General features: G+C 47.0%; 1 protein-coding gene across 1 annotated transcript in view; it reads left to right on the top strand.

The window, feature by feature from the left end:
- PKD2L1 (polycystin 2 like 1, transient receptor potential cation channel) overlaps positions 1 to 18066 on the top strand; it is a 47527-nt gene extending 29461 nt beyond the window's left edge. Inside the window, exons 8-15 of the mRNA XM_025215131.1 lie at positions 1554 to 1735; positions 4148 to 4268; positions 4785 to 4883; positions 6625 to 6746; positions 9279 to 9396; positions 9639 to 9898; positions 13049 to 13196; positions 17848 to 18066. Coding sequence (XP_025070916.1) covers positions 1554 to 1735; positions 4148 to 4268; positions 4785 to 4883; positions 6625 to 6746; positions 9279 to 9396; positions 9639 to 9898; positions 13049 to 13196; positions 17848 to 18066 — 1269 coding nt within the window. The remainder of the gene's footprint in view (positions 1 to 1553; positions 1736 to 4147; positions 4269 to 4784; positions 4884 to 6624; positions 6747 to 9278; positions 9397 to 9638; positions 9899 to 13048; positions 13197 to 17847) is intronic.
- The last annotated feature ends 6737 nt before the right edge of the window (positions 18067 to 24803 follow it).

The raw sequence follows: 24803 nt of genomic DNA, 5'->3' as shown, positions 1-24803 counted from the left end.
GGGGAGCAGTGGGGTTTGGGGGGGCTAGCAGGGGTCCCCCCATGGTCCCCTTCTCCAGCCCCCTTCTCCCACCCCTAGTACTTACTAATTCGGAGTCAGCTCCAGCTGACGAATCATCAAAGCTCTCCGAATCTTTTCCAAAGAGGGTTGGACTGGACGGCCTCTGGAGGTCGCTTCCAGCCTGATTTCTCTATGGCTGTATGAGTACATTTCATCACCTCAGCCATGGACACTGGTCAGCAGGACAAACCAGCCCAAGGATGATTCACAGATTACAGGGTTTTGCAGACAGCTCATGATAGTCAGCTGCATCATGTGCAGAATTTGGAGCTGGACCTTGGCCAGAGCCCAGAGCCAAGCCCCATGCAATGTGTATTGATGGTTCTGCTGGGTTTCAGTGCCCAGAACTGATTGCTGATTATTTATATGTAGCTAATCTTGACCAGGGTTGAGTCCCTGATGCACTCGATGCTAAAGAGATGCATCCATCATAATAAACAGTTTTTGTGACAGAGAAGTTGCTGGCCTATTAGAAAAGCCAGTTCCCACTTCTAAGAGTTGACTGGAGAAACTAGAACCCACCCATCCAAACATGGCGCTCAATAAGGACTCAGTAATGTGGCAGCCCTAGAGTGGGAAGTCTTTTTTGGTCTACTCAACAGGTAAGTGCAGCACAGCATGGGAGATCTCCATGGGCTGCCCCACTCTTACTCTAACAAGACCAGTGGCATAGATAAGCTTCAGCAGAGGTAGGGTAAAATCTTTAGGTACCCCCTCCAATGAGCGGAGCACCCTGCAAAGGCTCCCTTGATGCAAGGTATACACTCTGTCCTGGGGAGTGTGCCCTGTGAGAAGCATCTACCTTACATAGGTCACATCGGTCTGTTTGGCAGCCACTAAGCAAATACTGGCCTGGGGTAATTGCTCCATATGTCCCCTCTTATCTATATACCTGACTAGCACCCCCTTTGAAAGGCAAAAAAGAATGGCAGCTTCCAGACCTTTGTCATCTTGTCCCCTTGACTAGCACAGTCCAGGAGGATGACAACCAAAACCCACTATGGTGGTAGTTTTCATGGTGTGGACTCATGGTGCACTGGGATGAGACGCATACACTCCCACCCCCACAGATTACTACTGGCCAGTGCTGAACTTGCTGTTCAGGCTTGATTAGCCAAGTGCAGGCTTTATGCTGCCTTCTACATTCATGTGGCTCCCACCATCTTTCCATGAGGAATGGGGAGCGGCCAGGTGCTCTTATCCTTACATCACCCATGTGAAGTAGGAAGTCTCCATTTAATGAAACAAAAAGAGCAGTATCCACTTTCTCAAAGTCCCTCAGGAAGTCTGGACAGAGTTGGAATTTAACTCACATTGCTCAGGGCCCAGACTAGCACTGCAACCACTGGAGCTTCCTTCCCTTCTGCTTACTCATTTCTACTCTCACCATGTTTCTGGTAATGATGCTAGTAATTCAGGAGTGTATGTGTGTGTGAAAGAAAATAAACTGGTTGATGGTCACCGCTCACCTTGCACCTGTCTCTTCCATACAGATATTCAAGTACATTAGCTTTAACAAAACGATGACCCAGCTTTCCTCCACACTGGCCCGCTGTGCCAAGGATATCCTGGGCTTTGCCATCATGTTCTTTATTGTGTTCTTTGCCTATGCACAGCTGGGCTACCTGCTCTTTGGGACCCAAGTGGAGAACTTTAGCACCTTTGTTAAATGCATGTAAGTGGGTTTTTTTTCCTGTCTCCTCTTTCTCCTGCATCTATTATTCTCTTCTGTTATTCTCCTTCTCAGACTTGAAGTTTCCATTTTTCCTTGCAAATTGAGTAGGCTTAAGTGGGCACCATCTTGTAAGCTGATTTGTTCCTGAATTTAAGGAGAACTGTTCACTTTAATGACCCACAGAAATCACTCCTGTGTTTTATTCTGTATGGGGATGTGAAAGGGACGTAGAGTCCATGCCTTCATGTTGCATTACATTCCAGCAACAGCTAGCTTGGAATCTAGAATGCTGCTTCCTTTCTAAGTTAGTGCACAAGGCAAACCAGGGTGGTGCTTTAGAGCAACTTGTTCAGAAAGATATAATCTTTTGTAAACTACAGCCTACTTTGTTGCATACTGTGAATGGGCTTGCTGAGAGCAAGGGTACTAAATAGAAAAGAATAAAGTAATTTAAATAGAAAGGATAGGGAAAAGCGTGGGGGGGGGAGATTGGAAGAGGGCTCTGGTGAGAGAGACAAATGTGAGCTGAAGAGCTCAAAAGGGATAAGCAAACCAGTTAACCCACTGGGGGACATAAGGGTTATAAAAGCTAGTCCAGATAATGGGCTAAGAATCCAGAGTCTCTGCTGAGAGAACAATTAACACAGTCCAGTCTGTGGATGTTTTCTTGTTGCATAATTTTGCATTCAAATCAGTTTTAACAATTTTGTTGCTCTGAGATCAGTGATCACATGTCCAGGGAGGTTAAAGGCTTATGTATCTTTCTGGAATGGATGTCAAATGGGTGTCCGCTCATTTTTTTCATGTAAGGGTTGCTCCATCTGTCTAGTGCAGACAGCAGAGGGGCACTGTAAGCCGATATTGTGAAAGAAGCAGGTGAATAAACCCTGGATGTCAAAATCCTTTTTGTTTGGTCTAGCGATGGTGTGGTCTCTGTCATGTGGGGACACAGCTGTCATCTAGGTCGAGAGCAAGGCCTGGTGCCTTGGTGAGAATACGAGTTAGGTAGTCTGTTGCTAGATAGATGTCATTTGTGGTTGAGGGGCTACTTGTAAACCAAAATAGGCTTGTCTCCCAAGGCTGCCTTGAGACGGTCATCATTTTCCAGAAGTGGTTAGAAGTCATTAGTGATGTGGCTGTAGGTGACAACCAAAGGTGTTTTGTTATTCTTGTCCCAGGGCCAGTATTGTAGCAGGCTGGAGTTGGGTCTGAATCTGGCTTTGTTGATACGAGTGGCTACAGTTTGGGGATTGTATTGTAAGTGTAGGAAGCCCTGCTCCAGAGACTTAAAGTATGCAGCCCAGCTGGTAGAATCAGAGCAGATATCTTTTGCAAAAATGTATGCCTTTCTGAACTAGTTATTCCACGGTGCCAATTTGCCCTGCTTTCTGCCTGACTTCAGACTAACATGTCCAACTACTTATTTCTAAGTTACTTCAAATTAAGTCCTCATGTGCCAAATCCAGCTGACAATTAAAATTGAACAATGTATTTATAGGCAAAAGGAAACAAGACAATAGGACTATGCAGTGGAAAAAGAGGAGTGGATTTGGCTTGCATGGTCTTTATTGCCAGTAATGTGTTAAGAAACAGCTGAATGTTCAGGTTCTAGCTTTCATTTGTAGGGCTGTGTAGACTTCTCATGGCCAGATTAATCAGTCTCCTCCATATTTCCCAAGAGCAGTCAGCTAGAAGGATGGTCACTCAGTGAGATGGAGATGCCCATGGGCTGGAAATTATCTTAGTACTGTTCACTCATTTTACACAATTAATATTAAATGGAAGATGCAAAAAGCCAGTAGAATCAGGACTAGTGCAGCATCCTGATCACTGAGCCACACACTGACTCCCAAGTCTGGTCTGCACTGTATTTTAGCTGATATACAAAATCTATGATTCAAAGGCTATAGCTCAAGCATACCTTGACTACTGCCAATTATACCCTTCTGACCACAGAAGGTTGGAGCTAGAGGCACAAGAACCCTACGTTTACCAAGGCAGAAATGTCACAGCTATCCAAGGAAAGCAAAGGGAAGCACATGTCATAACCTGTTAGTTAGCTTGAAAATTGTAATCCTGTGTTTTAAGGCTTTGTCCACTTATTAAAAAGCACAGCTCAGTCTGATCTCAAATAAAGATGCTAGATTTGGCAGCTAATATATTGACTGAACAAACTGTTTGCTCAACCCTTGTAAAATATGCTAGATGAGTCTCTTGCCACAAACTAAAGGCAACATGGGCATGGACTAGCAATGTGATCAGCATATCATGGAACTGGCCCAGTTTATGACATTGCCTAAGGTCAGTTCTCAACAAATGAACAAACATTGTAAAACACATGAATAATACCTGCATCTCCCTATTGTCAGCAAACACCTGCCTACTGCTGACAATGTTCTTTCTACTTCCCAGCTTTACCCAGTTTCGAATCATTCTTGGTGACTTTGACTACAATGCTATTGACAATGCCAACAGAGTCCTGGGACCCGTTTACTTTGTTACCTACGTGTTCTTTGTTTTCTTTGTGCTGCTGGTAAGCAAAAATGGTTTCTTCCTATTGTTTAGATTACAGTTTAAGGGCTCTTAGAGCCTTTGTGCATTGTATGCACACACAGCGAGAGATTCTCCAGCTACAACATCTTTATAGCATAAAAGTGCATAGCAGGAAAGGGCATACAATTGTAAAAGGAATTGGAGCCCCAGACAGATTAAGTGGCTTGTCCAAAATCACACAGGAAATCAGTGGCAGAGCTTCAAACTCACAGGCCTGGTTCTAATCCAGTGCATCAAGTACAAACCCATTTTTCCTCTCTGGAAAGAATGGTGCTGGTCTGAGTGCCCTGTCCCCTTCCCCTCTGTGTTTGCAGAGGGATTTTCCAAGCACAGATAGGCAGGCTGGGAACAGCCCCCCTGTTTATTTGATCCCTGTCAAAGGCAGTGGTGGGGCTCACCCAATAGTATGGCTGTGCAACCTGTTTCTGGCAGCCTCACCCTTTAGACTCTGCTGGGGAAGCCAGATACTCAATGTGCTTCCTTTCTTCTCTTTTAGAACATGTTCCTGGCCATCATCAACGACACTTACTCTGAAGTCAAAGAGGAGCTCTCAAACCAGAAAAATGAGCTGCAGATCTCGGACATCTTGAAACAGGTTATATAGAGATCCCCGTTATACTCGGGTCCAGGGGCAGATCCAGGATTTCCTAAATTGGGGTGCGGGAAGTGGGTGTGGCTGCATCCCCTGCTGCTAGCCTCCAGGGACTTTTTTCAAGTCCCTAAAGCAGGTGATTTAATTTCCCCTCTCCTTCCCTTCACCTCCCCCTCCCCACCTGCCATTGTTGCTTTCCCCACTGTTTCAGAGGCAAGGAAAGCACCAGAGCTGAGCTGTGCCAAGGCTGGGGTCATCTGCGGTTCCCCCCTGTCCATCCCCACTGCTGCTTTCCCAGTCCCCAGTTGAGCCCAGCCCACATGAAGCCTGGCTGGGGTGGGCAGGAACAGCTCTGTTCTTTCCCTGCCCAGGGCAGTGGGGAAAGCAACACTGGCAGGCGGGGGAGGTGGGGAAGAGGAGGAGAGAAGAATTTTCACTTCCTTTAAGGGCTTAAAAAAAGTCCCCGGAGGCTCCTGTGGTACAGTGCAATCCAAAGCGGGGGTGCAGCTGCCTCACTGCACCTGCTCTGGATCAGCCACTGCTCAAGCCTTCCTCATTTTAAAATTGTCACAGACACTGTCATAGTTCCCTAATTCATCCACAAATTATGGGGGATGCATCTGGATCCAAGCTCCAGCTCAACCCCCTCCCCAGTATGCTGGGCAGCAAGAGAAGTTTTGAATCTGGATCCCAGTATAGTCAAGCCTCGCCCACAACACAGCTCTGAATGTTTAGTCATTGAGATCTGTCTGTGAACTTTGTAGCTTGAATCTGCCCATATCCATTATCCCTACTCCTCCCCTTCCAGACTTACAGTCATCTGCAGCACCCCTTACCAGTGTTGATCTCTTTCAAAATGCACTCAGTGCCAAGCCCAAAGTCCATAACACGTGTTTGTTATGTATAAGAAAATATTTAATAATGGAAGAACCCAAAAAAACAGGAAATAGAGCAAGGGGATGGAGGAAGCTTGCTCCTCAAATACCTGCAGGCATGAGTACATTAAAACCACCTTCCCTCTAGTGGTAGGCTGTGGACAGTGCACCACTGCAAAGTGGTGCCGTCTGATCAGTACCTGCTGAAGGAGTAGCTGAGCTGAGCACTTCCCTGGGGGCAAATTCTGCAGATCAGGTTTCTCCATGCATAGGTGTGTAACTGGGCTTAGGCTTCTAAGTGTGTTTCTATTTCATGCTGCCTGAGATCCTAAAACCAGTTAATGGAACAGGTGGGTGGGTCTTTCTCATCACTGCTTTTCTGTGACTCAATCTTAAGCATTCGTAGAGGGTGTTTGACAAAAGCAGATGCATTAATGAGTTTTTAAGGTCTTTAAAGGGGTAGAATAAGACTGCACTTAGGTGCCTAGGTCCCCAACTCTGAATAGGTAGAATAGAAATTAGTGCCACTGTGCAAGGAACCCCAGGATATCTGCATGCCTGTCTGTCCCCCTGCTTCTTCCATAATTTACATTGGTGTCTGTCTGTGCATGCGACTGTCACCCAGTGGCAGGTACAGTTCTGTATCTCTTCTAGTTGAGCCAACCAGCACTGAAATTAAGCAGGGATCACTCTTTATAGCCCTGTGTTTAACATCACATTCCTGATGTTAAAAGGAAGGGAATTACATCCATAAAGCAATGTACTTGGCTTTGGTAAAGCTAAAGTACACTGTGTTTCAGTACTAGCTCTGCTTTGCTTCTGCATGTCCTGCACACACAGCTCTATGTTGTTTGCATCTTTAATCCCAGGGCTATAACAAGACACTGATGAGGCTGAAGTTGAAGAAAGAGCGTATTTCTGATGTGCAGAAAGCTCTACAGAATGGGACGAAGGAACTAGAGTTTGAGGATTTTAAGAATAGCTTGAAAGAGTAAGTGGACCAGCTTGAAAACAACCCTGTTTTCCCATAAGGATGCTTCTTTTTTCTTGAGATGTATCTACACTGAAGCAAGAGGGTCATGCTGCTGAGGGAATAAGCCCCACCCAACCCATTCTGCTTTGCATGGGTCACCTCCAAAAATGAGGTAATGAGGGTCGTGCCCTGAGAATCCCCCAAGCCACTGGAGCATGCAGGAAACCCAGGACACAAGCACAGTGTCAGGTCATGAGCACAGAGCACAATGCCCATTATAACATTTTCCTAACCTCATTTCCAGGATTGAGGTACATGGAGTGGGAGTGTGGGCACAGCTTATTTCCTCAGGGAGGACAAAGCATGCTGCAATGGAGTACACATCTCTTTGGAGAACCACCAAGCCCTCCTCACATTTCTGCTGCAGGTCTTAGTTCTGCCCAAAGCATTCTCACCTTCCATTGACTTTGGAATCATCATTGCTGCAATCCATGATACGATTGCAGCCCATCTGGTCATGCCCCAGCTAACTTTCTTCTAGCTGGCTTGGGTACCGGTAGCAGCAAATGAATGGGAATTTATGAGCTCACCTGGAGGTCTGTATACTTCTCAGGTGGCTGATTCATGCTGAAATCAGTGATGCCACATCAATAATTCTATTGGCACTTGAGTAAACTAAATTCAACCTGGTTCAAGTCTATCTAGGTAGGCTGCAGTCACATCTCCAGTTGCATTATGGACGTACACTTTGCATTACACTCTGTTGGGTCTTATGGGGTTTTCCCTTCTCATTTAAGGAACTGTGGTTCATCTGATATAAATCACCATAGCTATGCTGCGACCAGTGGAGACACTCTGTTTCGTACCAGCTGAGAGTCCAGTCCTAAAATTTGGGTAGTTCAGCACAATGTAGCTAGACATGTCCCTTCTTCCAGAGATGAGGAGTATCCTCTAGTGTATGCAGCCACCTCTGCCCTGTACCAGTTAAGGAGTCTCCCTACTGGGATGACTGGCAGGTCAGGGAAGAAGCAGCTGTCTTGCCACTCCTAGTTTGTGTTTTGTTGCAGCTGCAGGATGCCAGAGAATGAGTCATAGTTTCCTCCTCTTGTAAAATGTTTGTTCCTTTTTCCTCTGTTGTTTTCCTCAGTCTGATCTAACCATTTAACGAAGAGCTAGTTATTGTCTGTCTTGTGTATGGGACCCATAACACCCAATATTTGATGGCACATCTACCCCAACTCGTTTGGTTCCCAACCAAAGTAGCATCTAGTTCCAAGTGCCTGGGTCAGTTTTCAGGGCTCTCCAGGTGGATTATCTTCACTCTGTGTGCTCACACTTCTATCCACGTAATCCACTGCTACCACCCTGTTTAGCTCTTGCCACATTTACTTCCTTTAATTAATGTAGACTAGTGTAATTAATTTAGATGTCAAGATCTTTGGGGTGGTAGCCTGTTACCTGTTGTAATGGAGTTCCCCCCCGCCCCCGACCTTCCCCCCGGGGTGGGGGCAGGCACTTGTATTGGACCACTGCAGCCTTGTCTGATCTCAGAGAGTGGCTCTCTGAAGCCAGCCCAGGTGTGGCTTCTAAAGCAGGAGGGAGCCCTGGCTTCTTCCCACTCTGAGACCCAGGCCTTTTGGTCCCTCACCCTCTATGTCCATGGCCCTGACTCAAGGAGCTATCATCCAGTTCCACTCCCATGAGAGGACCCTTATCTCTTGGTGGAAAGAATAAGTTCAACACAAAGTTCCAAGCAATGAAACAACTCTTCTTTGATAAAAGCATTTATTAGGGCCAAGACCATGTAGCCAGGTGTTTTCTGCCCCCCTTCACTGGTTAAGCAGCCTCTCTGTCCCCAATCCAGCCTGGACAACCCTGAGCACCGTGGAGTTACTCAGCTGTTCCCTTTCCAATCTGCCTGGCTCCCTCCAAGCCCCAAAGCTGCCCCTGCTCCCGTTCTTCAGATTCTCCTTCAGGGAGCACCCTGTTTGTCCCTCGCTGCTGTGGTAGTTGTTGCATTTATTTACCTCTCTCCCTTGGAAGCTGCCTGGATGTCACTTCCAATTCCACCTTTGTTGACTTGACAACAAAGCTATTCAAGTCCCTATTGATGCTAGAGGTCCACATTATGGAGATAGGTAGGCAGATCTCTTAACAGCAGGGGCTCAATTAACTCTTCTTTCCTTATGTACAAGCTAATTTACTCCACTAAGGTAGGCAACATTATAAAAACATGAACACATTTAAAACAGAAATGTTGTCCATCCCATGTGTAAAGCCACTAACACATTTCTTAGTCCTGTAAAATTCTAAACCAGTAATTCCAACCTTTCAAACCCTTCCCTTCCCCCTCCATTCACCCTTGTAGTGAAGCAAGATTGTGTTACCAACTCATTGATGTTTGGGTGATCTGGGATTTTTGGTTCTGACCCAAAGTTACCCTCAAGGCACCACTTTTACCCCACCACTTCTATTAAATTAGATTCCGATCACCTACTGAAATGCGATGGCTTCTGTCTTCTCAGACATTGTGTTTCCCTCTTACTCTAGGCTGGGTCATGCTGACCATGAGATCACAGCAGCTTTTTCCAGATTTGACAAGGATGGCAACCAGATCCTTGATGAAGAAGAGCAGAAGCGAATGAGGCGGGACTTAGAGGAGAAAAGGGTAAAGGAGGAGTGAATGGGGCTAGAATGGGAACGCTCTATAATTCCTTGTGTCCAGATATAGAGTGGGGGTGTGGGCAAAGTTAGTGCTGTGTCACCATCTCTGCATGCACAGCAGCTGTAGATGAGTTTGAGGACCTGTGAATTCAAGTGTTTCTGTTCAGGCCTATACAGCAAATCTCCAAGTCAAGCCTTGAGAGTGCTAAGATCCAACCTTCCAGGTGTCTTTGCTTTGTCTTCCAGGTTGCTTTGAATACAGAGATTGAAAACTTGGGGAAATCCTATGGGGGAAACAACTTGGATGAGAACCTCACTGTTGCAGAGGCAAAGAATAATCACACCAACAAGTCCAACTGGGTCTCTGAGGAGGAATTCCAAATGTGCGTCATTGCTGATATTAGTCTGGAGTCACTATTAAAGCCATTGCTGGTGTCCACCCCCTTGTTGCTCTGGTTGAAAGCAAATTTGAAATCTCACCAATGTGATCTGTCCCTTCCAGATCCCTCCTCATGAGTGCATAAAGGGACAAGGCAGTATAGAGAGGCAGGCCCTTTTTACCACATATTTTGCATTTTCTTGAAAAGACTGTCTGGGAAATTATACATTGTGCATCTGGCATCATCTCTCTTCAGCTGTCTCTTCTGGTAATGTAGCCTGCTCTAGATCAGGTCAGAGGTTGAAATGGGCACACAAGGCCACTGGAAGTTGGCACATTGCAGAAGAGTCCCTAGAGGAGCTACCCCGATTTATGTCAGCTGCAGGATTTTCCCTTACACGTTGAGTTTGAGCACGAGGACAGTTAAGCTGTTTCTTTCAAAGAGGGAGTGGAAGTCAGAGCTTAAAACATAGAATGGGGCATCAGAGCAAGACAGCTAGGGCCATACTGAAAGGCAGCTGGAGGGACCCTAAGAAGCAAGACACATTGGGAGCCTGACCTGTACTAGGTGCTAACAGGCTGAGAATATAGTTTGGCTATATCCATATTAGTGGTCAGCAGGGATCCAGGTTTTCAGTTTCGCTGTGTGAAAATGTAGATTTTCCTTTTTAAAGGAGAAAACTGCAGGAAATGATGGGTTTCCCCTTGCAGGCTGGCAGCCTTCCAGCCTTCAAGGAGCTGCTTGGGACTTGGGGGAGCAGGAGGAGTGCGATTGGAGGCAGAGGGCATCCTGTGCATGGCTGGCATGCAGCCCCGGCAGCTGCATGCAAGTAAGCCTAGGTTGGGTAGGGTTTGGAGGGACAGGGCTTGGGGACTATCTGGGGGGCTGTGGAGTGTGTGTCTGTGTGTGTGTGTGTGTGTGTGTGTGTGTGTGTGTGTGTGTGGCAGAGGTGTGCGGAGGTAATTGGTGTGCGAGTGGGGGCAGGTGCCTGCTGGGGGAAGGTGTCAGGGCACTGGGGATGCAGCGGGGGGGGCAGTGGGTCTGAGGCAGTGCTTGGTGCTCCTGGTGAGCCCAGCTCCACACTGCTGCCAGCAGGGCCCACCTGGAGGCACCTGCCCCTCCAGCACGAGATGGGGACAGAGGGAATCCTTTGGGGGAAGCAGGGAGCTGCATGGCTGGGCCAGCAACCAGTACCTGTGCTCTCAGGAGTGAGGTGGCCAGGAGACACTGCCCAGGGAGGCTATGGCCAGACTGCCTGGTGCGGTGCAGGAGCCCCAGCCCAGGGCCGGGGGCATTACAGTTGTCGTCTCCTCCCCCCTCCAGCCTGTGCCTAGGCCAGACTCCTGTGGTTGCCAACTCTGACTGAAGCTATTCTGAAAAATTTGTTTTCCAACATGACATAATGTTATTAATACAGGTGCACCGATAGAAATGTTTTGGGCTGATGCTGATGGCTGATTCTTAACGAGCCATATCGGCCAATACCAATCCAATTGCCAATAGGCAGCCAGGCAGCTTGGACAGCAGTGTCTGGCTGCTAAGTCTGTTGTGGAGGAAGGGGGAAAGGAAGTGGCATTGTGGGGGGGAGGGGGGCAGACTGAGGCCCCTGCAGTGAGGGAGGGAGTGGGGCTGGGGCTGGGGCTGCACAGCCGGGACAGAGCGTGGGCTGCACTCCTAGCTGCCCGTGTGCTGCGCTACGGCTGTGCACATGCATGGGGCATTTATCAGCAACATTATCAGCCACGTTAAACAAAAAAAGCTGATTGCTGATACTGGCAATTTTCCTTATGTCGGTGCTGATCCATATGGGACCAATTTATTGGCACACCTCTAGTCATTAATTGTACTGTTCAACCCGTTCACAATATCAGTCTCCTGGATTGCTTTCAGTAGTCACCAGGAGTTTGATGCCAATCCCGGTAGACTCCCAGCCAATCCAGGAGGGTTGGCAACCGTACAGACTCCCTTCGCCATTGCTTCCGCAAGCTGGAGCCAGCATACTCTGGCCTGGGCAGGATGGGGCTTGGAGCCCTTCACCCTCCTTCTGCTGCCTGCAGTATGGCCGGGCCAGAGCCATGCTCTGCTTCATGCTGCTGCCATGGAGAAAGGCACTGGTCCTCCCTGCCTCACTGGAGCCCCAGCCCCAGCTGGCAGTGCGACACAGTGTGTGGTGCCCCAGCTGCTCCCTGTGGTTCTGCGAGAGGTATGCTGCATGCACCTCATGCTGGAGGCTGTCCCCACCATGTTCCCACAGACCACCATCCTGTGAGTCCATGTGGAGCTGGGTGGGGCAGGGGGAAGCTGGGGGCCCCCTCTGGAAAGGCTTGGGGGGCAAGGGGCTGCATGTGAGGGAGGGGGGTGGGCGGGGGGGGGGGGGGGGGGGGACTGTGGGTCTAGAGTGAGGGGCACTGGGAGGGCCAGAGGGCTCTGGGTCAGGAGCAAGGGGCAACAGCAGGGATGGGGGGGCTGTGGGTTGAAAGTGTGGGGCACCAGCATGGCCCAGGGGCGCGCAGGACTGTGGGTGAGGAGTGAGGGGCATCGGCAGGGTCAGGGGGCTGTGGGTAAGGAGTGAGGGGCACTGGCATAGCTGGGGGAGGCCAGGGGACTATGCAGCCTAAGTGAGGGGCACTGGCAGGGCTGGGGATGGGGCTGTGGCTTTGGAGTGAGGGGCAGCAGCATGGGCAGGGGCAGGGCATGGAGATATCAGGTCTGCTCAATGCCACAAAGCAGCAGGGGGACATAAGCAGCTGGACCTGCATCCTGGTGAGTGAAGGGGGAAGGAGAAGCTCTGATTTTCCATGATAAAAAAAACTAAAATCAAATGCCAAAATATATGGGTATTTAGAATTTATTTTATTATAATGATTGAGGCACTGGTAGGCTTCCAAATTGCTTTAAATTTGTAAATATATCAATAAAACATTGTGTTAAGCTGATACCTATGTATATAATGGCATTTCATTTTAATCATGGAAAAATGCAAATTTGGGGGTTTTTAATCAGAGAATTTGCAATTTTTGAACAGAGAAAACCAGGATCCCTGGTGGTCAGTAGATAACCTGGTTGGGAAGCAGCCTGCCTTTAGCAGGACCAGTCAGAAACTGCAGCGGGAAACCCAGTGTAGCCAGGGATCCCAATGCCCCCAAGTGTAAAACAATATAGTTGACTTGATTTATTCAATTTACACCAATGGAGGATCAGGCCCTGAGTTTGTACAAACTTCTGCAAGTCCCAGAGCATGTCCCACTGGAAGGTTAGCAACACTCTCTTTCACAGCCTCCTGAGACGGGTGCTGCAGCTGGAGCAGTCCATTGGCAGCATCGCATCCAAGATTGACTCTGTGGTCACTAAGCTGGAAGCTCTGGAGAGGAACAAACTGAAGAGGAAGGATCTGGTAGGCAAGCTACTCGACAACATTAGCAAGGTCAGTAGCCCTCTGCCAGATGCCATTGCAGACCCATCCCTTGCCTGAGGGACTATGCTTTTTACCTTCTTCAGTGGATTGTGTCAATTATCTGCTTCCATCTTTCTGTATAAGACAATGAGAGTTAAGGGTGCTTTTTCTTTTCCAAGACCAAGCCATTTTACTATATGGGTTCATGTGATACCAGATCTGTTGCATCTAGTCTTCCCATCCTAACAGTCAGACAATATCCAGCAGCTTATCCAAGACACACAGGAGCAGAACGTGACTCTCAAATTCTTTTGAAGCCAAAATCAGACCTGGTTAGGTGGCTACAATTGGAATTGTACCTGCTTATACCAAGTCTGAGTTTGCCCCTGTGTCCTATAACACTAAGGAAGCCTCTATCTTCCTTCTCGGTGAGGTTGTCTGTTGCTACTATAGTCTTGGAATTGGACCTGTGCTTGCAAAGACCCATACAGCAATCTTTATACTCCATGTCTGTTGAACTAAAGCATGCAAGATGATTTTATGAGGATAAAATTAATAGCATTCTGGTCTGAGCATAGTGCCAGCAGCCTGGATCTCCTGAGTAATCCAGAAGATAAAACCAGTTCCTTTGGTAATGAGTGTGTATATCCACATGGCAGACCATGAAGTGTTCACCCTGCAGCACACAGTAAGCATCAAGTTACTGTGGTTAGATTGTAAAAGACATGTAAGATACTTAGTTTAAAACAAGTAAGTGCAGTGTAGACTCCTGCACCAGGGTGGTACATGGGATCTGGGCCCAGGGGAGGAAGCAGGACAAAGCCATGGATAGCTCATCCAGGGGATGTTGGGGGGAGGGGGGTTCCCTACTGCTGCATGCACTCCCCCAGGGGAGGCATGAGGGGGCATTTGCCCCCCTCCCCCAGATTTGTGCACAGGGAAGATGCAGGCTGTGGGATTGGGGCTCTCTGCTCTGCTCCCTTTTTCCTCAGGACTCGAGAGCCCCGTACCAGCTACACACCCCTTGCCCACCCAGCAGCAGTGGGGGCGGCGAGTTGTGCCTCCCACTGCTGGACAGACAGTGGACATGCAGCCAGTGTGGGGCTTCCAGGGCAAAAGCAGCAGAGCAGAGAGCCCCAAGCCTGCAGCAGGAAGCTCACATCCACCCTCGCCCCACTCTGCTCTGCTCCAGCTGTGGCAGGGGGAGGGGGCAGGGCACAGGGAGAAGATTAGCAAGAAAGAGTTTATGAAATCGAAGACTTCTGTTGAAAATCATAGGAATCTTGTATTTTCATTATAGTCAACCAGGCCTTGCTGATATGCATTTCAAGCGGTTTTTTGGACATTTATCAAAAATCTAGAATGGTGGATTGAGGTGTTAGAAATAGGAGGACATATGCTAATACCATCTTTGCAGAGGATTTGTACCAGGGATTAATTTGGCCCATTTTTCTATAAAGTAGTTGTCAGGTTTATTAGTCGTTTCACCTGGGTGATGGAATGGCATGTTGCATTTCTCATTTGCTAAAGAAGACTGATATTTTTCTTTCTGGCTTGCTGAGTAAGGTGGCTCTATCTTTCACACATCTCTCTTGCTTTAAGGAGAGAGACTGTGCCCTAGCTCTGGAAGGGCCTTGTTTTAAAGTCTTTGTCATGTGAGCTATTTTTATCTTACATCATGTGAAAATTGTTTTATGCTTCCTTCTCAACCCTTTCTAAAGGTAACTATTTGTGAGTTGAATGGACTTGTTTGATGGCATAAGTATTATCATTCAGTATTATAATTGTCAGCAGGGATGAGTCTGACTTGCTCAAAGAAGCTGTGGGGGTTTCCCTTTTAATTTTTCTTCTAAACCTCAGCGTATGTTTTTATGCATTTGTGGTGTTCTTGTTTTATGCACTTTGACAAGGACTGCTGTATAATACTGTATAATGGCAAACAAGGAGTCTGGATTAAAGTAGATTTCCTATGATAGACTGAAGATAGGGTGAATCACAGAAGATATTCGTGATGGAGTAGACCCAGTAGATCCATTCCACCTCCCTGTCAATATAGGATTATTTCACTCTTGCATTTCGAGTCTTTCACACTCTTGTTTTAAATGTCTCAAATAATGGGATTTTTGCTCCTTTCATCTCCTCAAAGCTCTACCTACTAGGAAGCTTTTTTCCACATTTCACAGTATATTTTTTGCTTTAATATATAGGACCTATGGGCTAAAATTCTTTCCTAGGAAGACTGCTTCAGTAATTCCTCTCCTTAAGGCTCTCAATTTCAGCCTGGAGTACAGACCTTCTGTCCCAGAAAGGCTTCTAGAAGCTAATTCTAACTTAGGATTCCCACTTGCCCAGAGTGGGGGGAATAATTTACTATACCCCTTTGAGATGGTTTAGCATATGCCTTGCTCCACACACAGTCAGATTGTCATGGTGACTGGACAAAGCAATGGCTGTACGCATGTATCAGTCTACCCTGGCCTCAGGAGCATAGGGCTTTTTTACACATGCAAGTGCGTGCTTTAAAAAGCACCTGGCGCTGCGATGCCAGTTATATCAGCGGTAGGGCTGTGCAAAGCTTTGGTCCCTGATTCGATTCGGTGGAGATTCAGCCCAATTCAGTGGCCGAATCTCTGAATACGAATCTAATCAGAGGACCCACAAATCTCTCCGAATCGAATCAGAACCCTCCAAATTGATTCAAAGAGATTCAGAAAGACTCAGACATTTGGACATAGACACAGTGTTAAATGTTTTTTCTATATACCTCTAGGTAGCAGGTGGCTCGTGGGTGCTGCAGTGGTAGGGCACAAAGAGCATTCCACAGAAGCATGAGGGGCTCCCCAGTGCACTCAACAGCAGACCCAGAAGTGGACCAGAAGCACCTCCGGTCCACTTCCAGGTCCACTGGGGAGTGTGCTGGGGCGCCTCCAGCTCGGCGACTGGTGCTTCCTGGGTCTGCTGGGGGGGGACGACCCGGAGTCCCCCTGCAGCTGATCACCAAGCCAGGGAGCTGTGGGGGGACCCCCCAGCGCGCTTCCCAGCAGACCTGAAAGTGGACCAGAAATAATTCCAGTCCACTTCTGGGTTCACCGCCGAGCACGTGGAGGCCCCCCCGCCCCAGTCCTGTGGGACGTTCCATGTGCCCCAGGATTGCAGCGATCACGAGCCATGCTGGTACCTCAAGGTATGTAGAGAAGAAATTTAAAACTGCGTCTGTGTCCAAATCACTGATTCTCTGAATCAGCATCGAATCTTCAGATTCGGATTTGGCTGAATCAAATCAGGGACAGTGATTCAAATCAATGAATCAAATCATTGTCCCTGATTTGGGCCAAATCCAAATCGAATAGGGCTCGCTTTGCACACCCCTAATAAGTGGCAAAATGTCCATCAGTGCTGAGAAAATGGTGGTTGCGCGCTTTTGAACTAAAACACCTTGCCACCATTTTCTGCACGCTGACCCGCGTTTCGCCACTTATACTACTGCATGTGGCACAGTGCAGTTTGCCTCAGCTCACGTGCAGCACAGACTCGATTAATTGAGTCTGCTCCAAAGCAGCAGATCTCTGGTGTGTCATAGGAAAAAAGTGTGTGTCTAAATGCTCATAGCCAGTTAGGAAATATGCCTGTGCATATTTTAATAGTGTGTTAATAGATGGTACCTGACTATATAGCATTGTCTTACAGTTTTTCAGTAGTAAAAAAAGTTTATTGGGGCTGTTGTGCACAACAAATGGTTAACGGGTCTATTTCTTAATGCGTTTTGACACATTCATGTTTATAATGGGGTGGGGGGGGCCTCCAATTTTCTGTTTGCCCAGGGCCCCAATAAAACTTAATCCACCACTGCTTGCAAGCCATACATTGTGTTGGAAGGATCAGATGGTCAGCCTTATTAAAGAGTTTGGAAGTTGAGTGGTTGGGCAAACTAGTGACAGTGAATAATTCTTACCCTCTTCCTCCTCCCATCCAATCCCAGTTGCCTATTACCAGCAAAACTGGTAACTACATTTCAGCTGCTTGATTGCTTGGAGTGACTACTACTCTGAGAATTCTTTGCGTGGAATTTGCAAGGTAAAATTGCTCACCTATATCGCATGATAGTGGTTTTGGTTTCTGATTGGATAACTTCAATTCAAATTTGCATATGAATAGCTGTGCAGTAACACTAACTTTTATAGGTCCTACAAAGGCCATGAACAATACTGCCCCAGCTATAGGCCTATTAACTGTTTATTGCAGGGGTACAGAGCACTCCTGTAACTATTCAAAATCAACCAAGAACATTCAATAGGGCCATAGGGTGCTGCTATGCTCTTGCAAGTATACACTTCTATGTATACACCTTTGCAAATATACAATGACATGTATTGCTTTCGGGAACTTTCTTGCAAACAACAATTTACAAAAATGGATTGCAACTATCCAGTCCACACTAGTACTTTAAACTGTGATGGTGCAAGTGTTTCCACTAGCACCTTTCTAAAGAGACACCTTTGACCCTTGTTGAAAAAAGTCCCTCATAATCCAAAGAAGGTGCACAGGGATTTGGGGAGATATTTTGATGGAGTCAGTGGCCCATGCATCATATAGCCTGTTGTATTGCTGCCTTTTGACCCTTGCTAGTTTTCTTTGCAAACTGCTAACAAAGCAGATGTCCCTTTCTTGTGCTTGTAACTAGGAAGAAGAGTCCAGCCAAGAAGAACTGCTCCATAGGAATCTAGACCAGCCAGTACAGGAGGACCAAGAAGACTGGGAGACCGGGCATATGTTGGGGAACAACCTCAATGGGAGCTCTTCCCGAAGTGGTAATAGCATCTATACAAATCTGCCCAGATCAGGGCTGCCAGGCTCTCAGGTGTCTAAGAACACCCGGCCTCAATCTAATGTGCACTTCTAGCTGGCTAGAATGCTCCCCCCTGGGCACATCTACATGAGACTTTTACTGTGGAGCTGCCTAATTAGCTCCATAGTAAAATGTCACTGTTTACACATGCGGTGCTATTAGGAAGCTAAACTAATTAACTCCGCCACAGGATAGTACTTGTATTTACTAGTATTCACAAGTACTATTCTGTGACGGAGTTCTTTACTCCACAGCAATGCATGTGTACACACTGATGGGGCTGGCTGGGGCACAAGGGTGCTTCACTGTGGGGGCTGCCTACCAGCTAGCCCCCACACTGAAGCACCCTCGTATTCCAGCCAGCCCCACTGCAGCATGTTGAGCCAGGTTGGAGCAGCCGGCAGGCTGACCCCACGGGCCTTCTGCCTGCTGGGGATGCTCTAACCTGGCTCAACATGCTGTGGTCTTGGGCGCACATGCAAACAGTGCACCTAGGAGCAATAAACTCCAATGCAATATGTGCTGGAATTTATTCCTCTGTGCTAATTGCATGTGTAGACGTGACTAAGTCAGTGTCAGTTGTGTCCCATTGTTAGACTAGCCAGGGAAGCTGAAGGCAGGCACCACCAGAGAGACTTCTGTCACACTGGCAATGTACAGAATCATGGTTTATCTTGATTTTGCTTGCCAATATAAGTGACCAGTTGTGTAATACCGTAGAACTAGAACTTCAGAAACAAACACTAGAAATCAGTGGAAAGTCTTATTTGGATCTAACTGGATCTAAACAGGCTCCTCTCTCCAAATCAGCTGAATCAGTGTCTCCACTACAAGCTATAAACACTCCAGAACAGTGAGAAAGTTTAGATCCAGAAAGGACCTTTGCAGCTGGCTCTACCCCTCCCCCCCGACATACAGAGTTATTTGCAGGATAGATGTGTGGGAATTAAGTAAACAAGGCAGCTTAATTTGGAAAGGAGAAATTTTGCTCATTTTAACTGCTTGGTTATTCCCACTTTTCCTCTCTTGGTCTGTCTCCACCCTGCTATAGTATCTGTGTCTTTATCCCTTCCATAGCAGGTACAGAACCAGAGACAAAAGGACACCAGGCCAGGACAATTAAAATGATTTGAGTGTCTCTAAAATAAATAAGGAAGAAATTGGAGACAATGGAAACAAAGGCATAATTAGGTAGCTCTATGCCCTGGACTGCAGTGCATGGCACAGCAGCTGCTGCCAGGCTACCAACAGTGGGACAGTGACCAGCAGAGCAGCACCAGTGGTTGCTGTTTTTGAGTCCTCCCTCAGTCAGCACTCAGAGCTGGTGCCTCTGTCACACCTCCATACCCCCCTTATTTACGCTAAGAAATGGAAGTGGGGTGGTGGTCATTTGTTCATTGGCAGCTTATTGGAGCTATCAGAGCTGCCATTCACAAGGTTTCTAACCTAGCTGTTGATCCTGGAATTTCTGCAGTTCTTCTGTTGTCTATTTTCATGCCCCAAATTTCCCTTTTATGAAAATTCATAGTGCTGGAAATGTAGCCATGAAATTATGACATTTTTGCGTGTTTTGCAAAGGAAACCATTTCCTTTGAGGTCGGGGCAAATATGGCCTTCTTGTGTTGGGAAAACAGGACTGAGTTCTATTTCTCATTGAAGGGTGAAAATGCCCCTCTTCTGAGCATTTGATATTTTTGTTGAGACTTTTTCACTTGGATGTCATTGATGCCACCAGCTACGGATGCTGATTCATTCTTGGCTGGTGTAAGGCAGCATTGAACTCAGTGAAGTTATACTGATTTACACCAACAAGCATCTGGCCTTCTATGCATTCCAGATCATCAGTTACATTATTTTGTATGTTTCAGATTCCTGCAGAAGATACACACATACACATACCAGCAGTCACATTTCTTTAATAAGCAGCACTGAAATACAATAGTCAATGGAATTGGCTGGTATGAGATTTTTAGACTTTAACAACAATTATTTCTACTTGCTTAGTAACGTATAAGGCTGCCAATACACAGCTCGCTGGTGGGGAGGGGCTGTGTTAATCAGAGTAACAGCTGCTCTAATTAAAATGGCTCACCATCACATATATTAAGGTCCCCCCACCCCCAGTCCTGTGTTTCAAAATGGCCCTGGGGGGGGTGCTTTAAAGTTCACTAGACAAACTTTAGTTCAAGCACCCGTATGGCCATTTTGAAACATGGGGGGCTTAATACGCATGATGCTGAGGTGACATTGGAGTGTTCTAATTAGACTACGGCACAGACTCCATTAATTAAGTCTATAGGCACTTTTACATCCCAGAGTACTTTACAGATTTTTTCTCATATATAATATGCAGGAATCTCTTTGTTCCATCAGAAAAGTGCAGCCAGCCACCTCTAGGGCAGAACAGACCAGTTGTTTCATAGCAATATTACATAGAAATTTAGGGCAGGGGTCTATTTAAAGGGATTTTAAATACCTAATCACAGATGTCCAATGAAAAGTTAAACTGTCAAAAATCATCTCTGATTGATGTCTCTTTGAAGACTTTTGGATTAGTGTTATTCAGTCATCACAATCTAGTAGTGTTTGTTATACTGGGTAAAACCGTACCAGAATGAAATCATTCTTCTATTGTTATAGAACAAAGGGATCATGTCAGGGAATTAGAGTTTTCTAAGACTTGAAATTCAGCAGGTTTTTGTACCAAATTGCAATCAGAGAGATGACACATGTGCTTCTTAAGGAGTAGCCCTAATCACAAATGAAGCATCTTCACTGTGTCAGTTAGAGGTGATGCAAGGCCCAACCATAGCAATTTGGAGCTGTTTGTCCAAAGTAGCATAGAAATAAAATGCTTTAAATCATTCTTTAGAAAAAGGTATTTTAATCTCTCAGATGAGATTCAGACTGCATTTCTGGAAACTCAAATCAGAACAAGTCTTTTCTTAAAAGATCTCTTTTGGGTGCCTGTCTTCTCCTGAGCTTAGGATCCAGGGTCAGACCTTGGATCAATCTTCCTGAGTTCAAGGGAATGCAGTGGAAAATGTACCTTGCTGGTAGAGCACATGCCCCAGCAGATAAAGCCAAAAGATCAGTTTTAAGGGCTCAATCCTCAGTGCTAAAATCACTGGTATCTATACAGTTGGTTTCTTTGAAAGCATGTTGAGACCCTCAATGCAACTAATACTGAGGGAGGAATATAGAATCTTGAATTCAACTCTGGATAGGAAAGAGAAAGAAAAAACAGATTTTTCCAAAGCTTTGTTCTATAAAGTCATTCATTTTTCATTCTGATTTCATCCATCACTGTTCTCCCCACTTGGAAATTCACTCAGCAGCAGAGGGACGTGGAGGACATCTGTGTGCTCCCAAATGAATATGGCTCCACTGCACAGTAGGTCCTGGGAAGCTGTGGAGGAGGACCCTGACCTCTTTTTCCTTGTAGAGCTGGCTCCACATAAAACACACAGCAGGAGGCTGATTGTATGGCCACACACAGCCAAAGCACCAAGTTCCAGGTAATGGAAGCTTATGGGAAATATTCCCTCTATTTTAATTGGAAAGGGGAGTCCCTGTTACAAAAGAGCTGCAAAAATTCCCCAGGTCCTGGCTGTAAACTGGCTGGTGGATTCCTTTCACCTCAGTCCCTGAGTAGTCCCCAGCAGAAAGACCACTCCTGCCCTGCACGGTGGTGTTGTGCGTGTGAATTTCACACCTGGTGGCAACCAGTCCACATAGCTCGTATGTCTCTGTCTGCCCTGGTATGATATCCATCACCTGCATGTCTCCATGCTACCGTGTCTTGTCTGTATCTCGTCAAATACACAATCATGTATACAGCACATGTGACAAATATCCCCAAAAGTCCTGTTCCTTAGACTAGGCTGGATCAAACCCACTGCACATTTCCTATGTCTGTTCCCAGCGACGATGTGTGTTTAATGTGTAGACTATATCTACAGGCTGGCTGAAATATACACGAACTGAATTGCAAAACATTTCTGCTGTGTTCTCAATTGTCAAATCTTTTCAGATTCCTGTGGAGTGATGGTACTGCCATTGTGATACAAGCATCATGGGAAGAGGGCTTTATTTTCTAGCAGAGGATGTTTTACAAAGCAGTATTCCACCTGGTGGCATTTAGCTTGTAGTACGTGATTTTTCAGTGATGGCCATCCATCAAGCCAGTTAATCCCCAGTTGGGTGGTTCAAAACAAGACTGCTCTAATGAGATGCCATCACCACTGTTGTTTTTGTTACAGGAGAACTCATCAAGATCAGGTGCACTATGAACGTCTATAATCCCTGCCCCAAAGACCAGGGTGGTAGAAAAAGTATTATTCTCACCTCACAAATGGGGCACAAAGATTAGGCACAGACACAGAACAAATGAGGCACAGACACAGAGATTAGTTTCCTAGTCAGGGTGACACAAGAAGTCTGTAGCACAGCTGGGAACCGAACAGATCTCTGAAACCCAGGCCAGTGTCTCAGCCAAAAGAACATCCTTTTGCTCGGTAGCTGATCTCTACATAGAAGGCCCTGTTTCGGTATCCTTCTTTCAGAGACAGAAAGCTGTATCTGTCAAACTCACTCCATCTGGGAATCTCACTTCAGCTCCTGGATGAAAAGCCACTGGCATCTGCACTTGTGAGTCCCTCTTTATCCTATCAAAGCAGTTCTTGAACTAACCACAAGATGTCACCAGTACATTCACAAATAATAGTAGGGAGGCCAGAGGAGCAGTTATATCAGAAGGCTTTGAAATGCTTTCTAGAGGAAGTCAGTATCATCATCCCCATTTTACCAGTGGGTAAACTGAAGCACAGAGCAGCAAAGAAGTCAGTGGCAAACCAAGTCACTGGCAGAGACAGGAATCCTGGGCTCCAGGATTCAACATGAATACTATATCCGTTAAGCCAGTGGTACACAATTTTTTGGCTCCGTAGGCTGGATGCATGGCACAGGGCTGGTCCACAGACTGGATCCTGTATGACTGGACCAGGCCCTCCATGCCTCAGCCTGGCTCCACACGCCCACATCAGGCCTTGCATATCCAGATCAGGCCCTGTGCAGTCTCAGCCTGGCCCCATGTACTGGGACATGCTCCCAGCCCCACACACCCAACGTAGTTTACAGGGCCTTGCTGTCTACCCCATGGGCTCCCCACAGGCCCAGACATTTAGCAGCAGGGAAGCAGCAGCTAACGCTGGTGCCACCCGCCCTGCCACCAAATTTTTGGACCCGTGGGGAGCCCAGCAGGCTGGATGACTAGACTTTGAGGAGTGGAAGTTGAGCACCCCTGGTCTAGGCAACACTAAAACTCAGGCACTATAGCTATTAATATTATTGGTTCTTTTTAATGATCCTACTGCTATAGAGGCCAGCACCACTTTAATGAGGGTTAGGATGTGGAGGAAGGGGTGGGGGGCCACGAGCACAGCCTGGCCCAGCCCCATGCTGGGAAAAGCCCAACGCATCCCCAGGCCCAGCCCGCAGCGGCAGCCCATCCAGGGTGTGTGCATCAGCAGGAGCTGCCCCCCACCCCAGATAAGCCGCTCGCGGTTCCATCCCATGCTCCACCCCAGCTCAGCAGCACCTGCCCCAGCCCCACTCCCTCCCTCTTCACCGGGGCCTCAATCTGCCCCTCTGACCCCCACCCCTTTTCCCACACCAGACTTACCAGCCTGATGCTGGTCTCCAAGCTGCCCAGCTACATATCAGAATTGGATCGGTATCAGCCCATATGGTTCCTTAAAAATCGGCCATTGGTATTGGCTAAAAAATTCTCTATCGGTGCCCCCCTAGCCAACGGGAAATGACAGATAGAAGTACATGGGCATCTAGGGTGGGGATGATGTGCAGTTGGTCTGTGGTTCATCTGTACTGGGCAGAGGTTTCCCTCCCCTTCAGTCCATCTCACAACAGACACCATAGCACCCCCCTACCCGTCCCCACCCCACACATAGCCAGTCTGGGCACAGAGATGGCTTCTTCTTCCTGCTGCCCTCAAGGCTGTCTGGGATTTGCAGTCCAGCAGCAGGGCCCTGCAGGGTTGCTCATCACTTCCTCTTCTTGCTTCCAGGTGCCTCTGGGATTTGTAAGTCCATGGTCATAGTCAGCAGGACTCCACAAGGTTGCTCCCCTTCTGTCACACACTCATATCGCATTTTCAGTGCACACAATGAATTACATTACACATGCGTACATTCCACCCATAACGACTATACAATCACTTAAAATGAAAAAAAAAAAGCTTTGGGGATAAGCTCAATACATTTATGACCTGTTTAAATACTATTAGTAGCTGACAAAGAGAAGTCAGCATCATGTGACCAGTCAGCTGCCATGAGCAGGTGCTGCAGAGACCTTCCTTCAGGCAACTCATACAAAGACTACAAGTCAGGAAGGAAATTAAGCATGTCCTTCACATTATGGACTCACCCCTCCTCACTGAAAGAAGGTTGCAGTGAGAAGGAGAAAGGTAGGTATCAGCAGACAGGTATTTTGCTGGATATAATTCTTCCTGTCTCAGTCCTAAGGTCTTATGTGAGGATAATTAAATAAATGTGTAAGCTTTAGCCAGACTGAGCCAGAGCTTCTACTGTTGTAAACTGACGTAGCTGCATTCAAAGTCAATGCCCAATCACAAGCCCTAAAGATCTGTCCCCTGTTCTTTGTGGTAGTAGGTCAAATGCCCAGGTACTATTAATAGGCAACCAGCAGTGCCTCTTCAATTGGCAGATATCACATCCCATAGTAGGTGACATCTGAACCCTGTAAGTATAAAG

The sequence above is a fragment of the Alligator sinensis genome, unplaced genomic scaffold (genome assembly GCF_000455745.1).
Source record: "Alligator sinensis unplaced genomic scaffold, ASM45574v1 scaffold264_1, whole genome shotgun sequence".
Lineage (NCBI taxonomy): Eukaryota > Metazoa > Chordata > Crocodylia > Alligatoridae > Alligator > Alligator sinensis.
This window is presented reverse-complemented; position numbering and strand designations above follow the sequence as displayed.